This window comes from Lactuca serriola, chromosome 7, assembly GCF_051521515.1.
Source record: "Lactuca serriola cultivar US96UC23 chromosome 7, Lser_US96UC23_V15, whole genome shotgun sequence".
Lineage (NCBI taxonomy): Eukaryota > Viridiplantae > Streptophyta > Magnoliopsida > Asterales > Asteraceae > Lactuca > Lactuca serriola.
In genome coordinates this window covers 93,964,915-93,973,125 of record NC_136414.1, presented here as the reverse complement: position 1 = coordinate 93,973,125, position 8,211 = coordinate 93,964,915, and the positions used below count along the sequence as shown (strand labels likewise).

The window sequence follows — 8,211 nt, the reverse complement described above, 5'->3', positions numbered from 1 at the left end:
TAGGTATTTCTTGGTCTCAAGAATACCTTATAGGCGAGTTCCAATGATCAACATATCATCAACATCAAGACATATAACTACTATGTAGTTGGATGTATGTTAAGAATAAATACATCTGTCAACACTATTGTGCTGAAAACCAAAGGCAGTCACAGTGGTGTCAAATGTCTCATGCCACTGTTTAGGAGCTTGCTTCAACCCGTACAAGGATTTAACAAGTCTACACACTTTGTTTTCCTGTCCAGGTATCACGAAACCTTCAGGTTGCTCCAAGTAAATGTCCTCCTTGAGATATCCATTTAGAAAGGTTGTCTTCACATCCATTTGATGAATGTACAATCCTATCAAAGTTGATATTGCTATGAGAGTTCTAATAGAACTAATCCTAGCAACTGGGGCATAATTATCAAAATAATCGATACCTTCTCGCTGCCTATAGCCCTTAGCAACTAATCTTGCTTTATAGGCAGATATGGATCCATTTGGATGATACTTTCTCTTGAATATCCACTTGGATCCTATGGGTTTTCTCCCCTTGGGTAGATCAACTCACTCCTAAGTTCCATTACCCATGATTGAATCCATTTCGTCATTGATGGCTTCCTTCCACAAAGGAGCATCTCGAGACGTCATTGCTTCAGTAAAGGTCTTAGGATCATCATCCAAATTAATGGCAAAGGTGACCTCCCTCGTCACTTTGTTTTGCGTTCCTTCGACCAAATAAGAATAGAAATTGTCTCCAAAACTTTTCTCTATTCTAGCCCTAGTAGTTCTCCTTGGTTCCTCTACAATAGGAGGAGGTGGGAGTATTTCTCAAGAAGTACTTGTAGGTTTTGTATGATTGAATTTTTCTTCATCCCTTGAAAAACTATCCTCAAAGAATTCCACATCTCTAGATTCCACAACCACACCTGATTCAGTATCTAATAACCGGTAAGCCTTGCTATTGTGAGCATATCCAATAAATAAACTCTTATTAGCTCGTGCTCCCAATTTGATTCTCTTAGGATCTGGAGTCCGATAATAAGCAACACACCCCCACATTTTCAAATAGTCTAGGTTAGGCTTTCTACCTTTCCATAACTCATAAGGGCTTGTAGGAATCACACGACTAGTGATCCTATTATAAACATAGCAAGCAGTCAATAGTGCTTCCCCCCACATATTGTTTGGTTGACCCAATTGGTTCAACATACAATTGACCATCTCACAAAGGGTTCGGTTCTTTCTTTCAGCCAAACCATTCTGTTGGGGAGTATATGGTGAAGTTCTTTCATGTTTGATTCCATTCTCTTCACAGAATGTGTCAAACTCTTGGTTAAAATATTCCCCGCCTCTATCCGAGTGAAGAATTGTGATGTGTCTTTCAATTTGATTTTCCACCTCAGCCTTATATCGCTTAAATGCATCAAAGGCTTCATCTTTTGATCTCACTAAATAAACATGTAGATATCAACTGAAGTCCTCACAAAATGTGATGAAATACCTTTTTCCTCCTCGAGTAAGGATTCCATTTAATTCACATATATCAGAATGAATCAACTCAAACAATGATGTGTTTTTCTTAACTGATGGAAATGGTTTCTTAGTGAACTTTGATTTCACACATGTTTCACATTTTTCAAAATATTTTATGTCATATTTTAACATTCCTTTAGTTTGCATTTTTTTCAATGTTTTTAACATTAGTATGAGCCAAACGTTTATGCCATAACGAAATTGAACAAACAAAATAACCAGAAAAGTTCACTTCATTCACATTAGCAACCAATCCACTAATTACATCATTATCAACACTTAACACATTTGCAACACTAGAACTACCACTCTCAAAACTAGGACCACACACACTACCCTCATCACTAAGGCATAAACAATACATCCCTGAATAATTGTTTGCCCTCCCAACATATCTTCTGCCTTTAGTGATCACAATTTTGCCTTTCTCAAGCACCATCTTGAACCCACCCTTGTCAAACTTGTCCGTAGAAACCAACCCTTTTGAGATAGTAGGAACATGAAGAATATCTCGAAGGGTTACCCATTCACCACGTGTGAACTTGACATGAACATCACCACTTCCTAGAACCTCAGCTCTGTGACCATTAGCACAAATGACGAACGTCCCATGTGGCATTAGGCGGTAAGTTCGGAAGTTTTCTCGATGCCCACAAATATTCACGGTGGCTCCAGTGTCCACGAACCATCCTCGAGCACATATTTCTCGGGTAAGGGAGGAGATCATCAAAATCTCTCCAAGGTTCACACTTGCCACCATGTCAGTCACCTGCTCGACTGCATGTGCAACCGGTCCTGATTTGTGATCTTCCATTCCCTCGCATAGTGCCCAATCTCTCCATAGACGTGGCAAGGTCCGGTCCTCTTTGGCTTTGAGTTAGGATTCTGATGACTCGGTTTCTTGAAGCTTTGTTTCTTGGGTCCCAAGTTCTTCTTGTTTTGTCCCCCAGACTTGCATTTATGACTAGAAACCCCAACTGACACGTGATGCACACTCGATTTGACTTTACCACGTTTGTCCCTGATGTGAGTTACCTCCTCAATGCGGAGGTGTTTCATCAGATCCTCCAAGGAGTAGTCCTCAGATTTATGCATCATTCTCTTAGAGAAAATTTTCCATGAGTGTGGTAGTTTTGCTATAATCACACCAACCTGAAAGAGTTCTGGAATAGAGATGGAGAGTGCATTCAACTTGTTGACCATGACTTGGAGTTCATGCACTTGCTCCATGATAGATTTGTCATCAGCCATTTGAAACTCTAGGTACTTAGACACAAGGTATTTATTAGTACCTTCCTTATGTGCCTTGTACTTAAGTTCCAACGCATTTCATAGCTCTCTTGGATCTTTGACCGGCATGTAAATATCATAGAGTCAATCAGATAGGGAGTTCTTGATGTGACCCACAAATAGTTCCTCAGACTCTATACGCAGAGTCCTTTGCTTTTCTAGTTCTGCAATGACCACTGGGTCCACAGTTTTCCCCGCCTCAGGAATTGGATTAGCAGGAATTGGTGCCAGTTCTGGGTCCAACACAAAGGCAAGCTTCAAGACATAAAGCATGAACTTTACCTTCTTGGCCCAACGGGTGTAGTTCTGACCATTGAATTGGTCAAGTTTGGCAAACTCTTGGTTCATTAAGTGGAGGCTAGCAGTAGTGTCCATTAGTCTGTTGATTTATAGGTATCGAAACCCTAGAAGGCATGAAACGGTCCCCAGAAACCCTAGGGCGACGACTTGCTCTCCAACCAAGTCGTTTCCTGATCCTTCTAGAATGCCCTGACTTGTCCTCCATGAAGTCAATGACGGTCAATCATTTGACCAGATCGGTCAAACTGGCTTGACCCGAACTCGTCAAAAATAAAAGTTCTTCAACTCCCAACGACCGATGCGTTGTACCAAGTGCACCTAAATCTCACACCCACGACTTCGGCTAATGCTAGGCTAGACGCGGACGTGGGTTTGGCCCATTCCTTTGATCCACTATAGCCTTTAAATGCCTATCGAGGGAATAAACTTATAAACCCTCAAAAGTTTCTTCCCCCACCAATGTGGGATATAAAGGAAATTGCCAACTTGCAATTCCTTTATATATATAAAGTTCCAACACATTGTAATTCACAACTGCAGCTTCGGAGAATTTAGGCCAATCTCTATATGATAAATGACAAACAAAGACAAACCAAATAGTATTAAAACCAAATTGCGCCTGATTGTTGAAAACATCCGCCGCACAACATAAATCACACGCTCGAAAAGGTATGTTATGGGTGGTTCTGTTTCACCAAAAATGTAAAGGGAAACAATGAAGCTCAAGGCTTTAACTCTTCAGAGATTTCCAGCATCATATACTGTACATTTTTAGATTTATTTACTAAACCATATCAATAAATAGGAAAGCAAATTAGGTTAAACCTATCTAAATGACTAAAGGGCCAAACATTGGGCCCAAACTAAAAAGGGCCTAACAAATTTATTCGGCTAACATGTACATTCTTAGATTATTTACAAAAACCTTATCTATAGATTATGTTGGAGCACAAACTAATTTGATTTCTTCTTCATAGCACCGACACAATGCCTGGACGATTTCTTCCATTGATGGGCGATCGTCTAATTTTTTTTGAAGACATTTTGAAACAAGTTTAGCTAACTTGAATGCTCCCTTTGGAGTATAACCATTACGTTGAAGTTGTGGGTCCATAATAGTTCTCAATTTTACCTCATTTACTAGCAATGGAGTAGCCCATTTTACCAAATTTTGCGTTGTGAGGGGTCTCTGCACATCATCGGCCTTCATCCCTGTTAATATTTCGAGCAGTACGACTCCAAAAGCATAAATCTCACTCTTCACTCCAGGACCTGCCAAAGTGGTTTGATTGGTCATATTTTAAACCATAAATCTCACTCTTCACTCAAGAACAAATAATTCATGATTATAGGTTTTGGAGAGGAAATGAATACTCATACGAGTGACCTGTGATGATATATACTGAGAGTGTACAAAAAGTTTAGTTTTAAATCAGAATATACCGTCTTCAGGCTCACATCTGGGAATACCATCAATTCTGTATTCCTGGTAAAAGTGCCACTCAGGTGTGGCAAATAAATTTTCCACTTCGTAATCCGAAAGCCGAGCATTGAAATCCTGTAAATAAGCATGAAAAAGATACTAAAACTGATGTAATATTGAGATGCAAATTGCAAACATGTCAAAGGAAGTCTAAATTACTGTGTCCACCAAAATACAATTGGTCTTAAATTGGGTATATGCTGCAAGCTTCCTCAGATGTAAGAAAGCCAAACCTTGAGCTGCTCCTACTGCTATTTTTAATCGTGCAACCCAAGAAAGTGACATTGTACCTGGATCTGCGTATATAGTAGAATATATTTTATGTGTAACGACAAGGCTATGCCTGAAGAACCCAAAAGCAGGGTACTATTAACAAGTGTTGACATAAGGCACTTTTCATCAAAATGTATCCACTTTATGAGATCTAAGTCTACAGGCTCTGCAAAACTATAACCTGAATATATACTTACCTCCAAAAAGATATTTATCTAAACTTGCGCCATGAATGAGCTCGTAAAAGCAATAAAATTCTTGCCAATGCCAGCAATATCCCAAGAGTTTGATAAGGTTGGGATGATTGAATTCTTCAAAATCGAGTTCTGGCTGTATTGCCAAATTTTCAATAATTCAATAAGCTTGAACAGACCAAAAACCATGAAAAATATATCAGGTTCATTTCACAGATTGAAAGTACCTTCGCAGCATCAATCTTCTTCTTCCTAACATATATCTCCAAACCAACACCACATTCTGTGGGCGCATATGTTGTTTCATCAACCCAAACTTTATAAATGGGTTCATTCAAAGTGTGGGAATGCTCTTTGTGCTTGAAATCACTTGTTGCACTTACCAATTCAGCATATGTAAAATGTTTTAAACGTTGATTCTTAGCTAACTGAATACGTAGAGCTCTGAAATCAGATTCGCTTCCTACTGTATTATCCGGCATGAGATATATGCTTTCTACTACACCATCCGACATCACATCAACTTTGCCTGTAAAAAAAGATCTTAATTTGTAAATGAATCTTCCTTCGTCAACAGCAAAATTGGTGCGTTCTCTTTCTTGTGAAAGAATAGACTCAAGCTTGATTACAACCTCCGCCATGGTAGGGCGTTGTTTTGGGTGGGAATGTAAACAGTGGCCTGCTATGTTTGCAAACTCCTTCAAACATTTTTTTGAGATTTGTCCCATCAGTCTAGAGTCAATAATTTTACTGAGGTTTCCCTCTTTGATTTGGTCTTGAGCCCAAGCTGCTAAACTCCATTGCTCTTCATCGAGTGTTGAATCTACAGCTTGCCTGCCTGACAACACTTCAAACAGTACAACCCCAAAAGCATAAACATCAGATTTTCTTGTCAATTTTCCTGTATAGAAGTAGCACGGATCCATGTACCCAAATGTTCCCTTGACACAGGTGCTTACATGAGTTCGTATCTGATCTATTGGACCAACTTTGGCCAATCCGAAGTCTGAAACTTTAGCAGCAAAATTTGCATCCAACAAAATATTGGAGGTCTTCACATCGCGATGTATGACTCCATGTTGAGTCGACGTACCAGTGTGAAGGTAGTCTAATCCCCGACCTGCACCTATGCATATCTTGAGTCTTTGTAACCACGATAAGACTGAATCAGCTTTGCGAAGATGATCTTCAAGTGTCCCATTCGGCATGAAGTCATAAACAAGCACCATCTCATTTCCCTCATTGCAATAACCAATCAGAGATACAAGATTAGCATGTCGCAACTTAGAAAGGAGCTTAATTTCCGCCTCAAACTCTTGGGCTCCTTGGTTGGACAAGGAATGTAACCGTTTAACTGCAACTTCCCTTATCGACCCGATCTTGCTAGAACATTTATACACGTTGCCGAATCCTCCACGGCCAATGACCAATGCTTCATCAAAGTTGTGGGTGGCCGACTGAATTTCGGAAAGTGTAAAGCGTTGACATATGTGCTCTGGCAATACGAATGAGGAGCCGGTATCATCGATACTTGCTGATAACATCATTTTGTAGCTTCTCTTCCCTGGGCCTTTGAATTAACTTCAGGATTCCTTTTCTAACTAAAAAAGGCTCAATCGATGGTTGCATCTGGGTGTTGCACTGCTAGTGGTTGTTTTGTATAATTTCATGAAGACCATTGACTTTGATTGTTCTTCATCTAATATCGTTTTAGGAAACATTGAATGGCTTGGTATCTTTCAGTTTTTAAAAGGCCAAATTGTTTAATAAAAGACAACTTGCATATTTAATACTAAATAGTATCAACTTGCCATTCTTATACTAATATAGATATTTTGCATACTAAATTATAGTTCACGACTTACTTAAGTTTTGGTTTACTTAGATGTGAAAGAAATCATGATATAAAATATAATGACTCAAGTATGCAGTTGACTTGGATTTTCTATAAAAACTTCTAGTTATTTTAGCTATCTAATCTTTCTTTTATTCTTTTTAGAATTTAGCGACACCACCACAATCGACATACATTGTTCAACACCTCAATTCCGACAGCTAATGAGTTGATACAAAAATTCACTCATCAACCTCCCAAGTCACAAAATATTCACTTCGTGTCTAGTCCTCACAAATTTTAACCAACTGGGTCATCAAATCTTTAAATTAAGAAAATCAAACGACTCTCCAATTCCAATAAGGGAAAATGAAATTATAGGCATACAATGTATTGCACATTTGTTAATTCAGTCCTTAACTTATTTCTATGTTTTTGAGGGAATAAAGTTGTTGTCAACCTACAATGTATTGCACATTTGTTAATTCAGTCCTTAACTTATTTCTATGTTTTCAAAAAGTCAGGAATACTTGGTTTTTCCAAAAGACAAATAAGGAGTTTCAAAACCACTTCCAAACATATCCAAAGAGGGTGTTTGAGATTTCATTTTGATATTCGAAATGACTTTTAGGCAAAATATGAGAATAAGGAGTTTTAAAACCACTTCCAAACATGTCCAAAAGACTGTGTTTGAGATTTAATTTTGATCCTCAAAATGAGTTTTAGGCAAAATGATTTATTGACTTATAATAGTCAAAAAAATTATTTTGATTTTCTTTTTTTGTTAGAAAGTTAATAAGTCATTTTTTAAAAATTGGTAGATATACATTTCAAAAACCCAAAAAGACAATATAACTAGTTTTTAAATAAAATCACAAACACTCTCTAAATTATAATCAATTTTTATTGAAGCAACCGTTACAATTTGTTGATTTGTAATACGTTAGAATAAATAAATACTATTTTTTACTTACACTTCTATTTAATTAAATATAAAAACTGTTTAAATTTTGTTTTAATTCCATCAATAAAAAGTAATAGATACAGTTCATAACAATATATTTTTACATTTGAACCGGTTTTTATATTTTATTAACTAGAAACACAATTAAAAAATTATATTTATTTAGTATCATATATTAGAAATAAACAAATTGTAATAGGTGTTTAAAAAAAATAGATTATAAAATAAATAAGACTTAAGGTTAAAAATTCTTATGCATTGAAAAAAAAGAATACTTATATTTTGGCCATTGATGACAAAGACACCTTTGATATTTCTATTTGCAATCAAACCATCGAAACCTGCTATCGTATGT

The 8,211-nt window shown here is 37.2% G+C and overlaps 1 protein-coding gene across 1 annotated transcript; it reads right to left on the bottom strand.

Annotated features, from left to right (window-relative positions):
• Nucleotides 1-3,683: 3,683 nt before the first annotated feature.
• LOC145061421 (uncharacterized) lies at nt 3,684-6,751 on the bottom strand. The gene is made up of 5 exons (XM_079008880.1): nt 5,286-6,751; nt 5,062-5,194; nt 4,751-4,887; nt 4,552-4,666; nt 3,684-4,380 (listed from the first exon to the last, which is right to left on the bottom strand). Exons 1-5 carry the CDS (start codon nt 6,603-6,605, stop codon nt 4,046-4,048), a joined length of 2,040 nt encoding a protein of 679 aa, XP_078865006.1. The 5' UTR covers nt 6,606-6,751; the 3' UTR covers nt 3,684-4,045.
• Nucleotides 6,752-8,211: the final 1,460 nt, after the last annotated feature.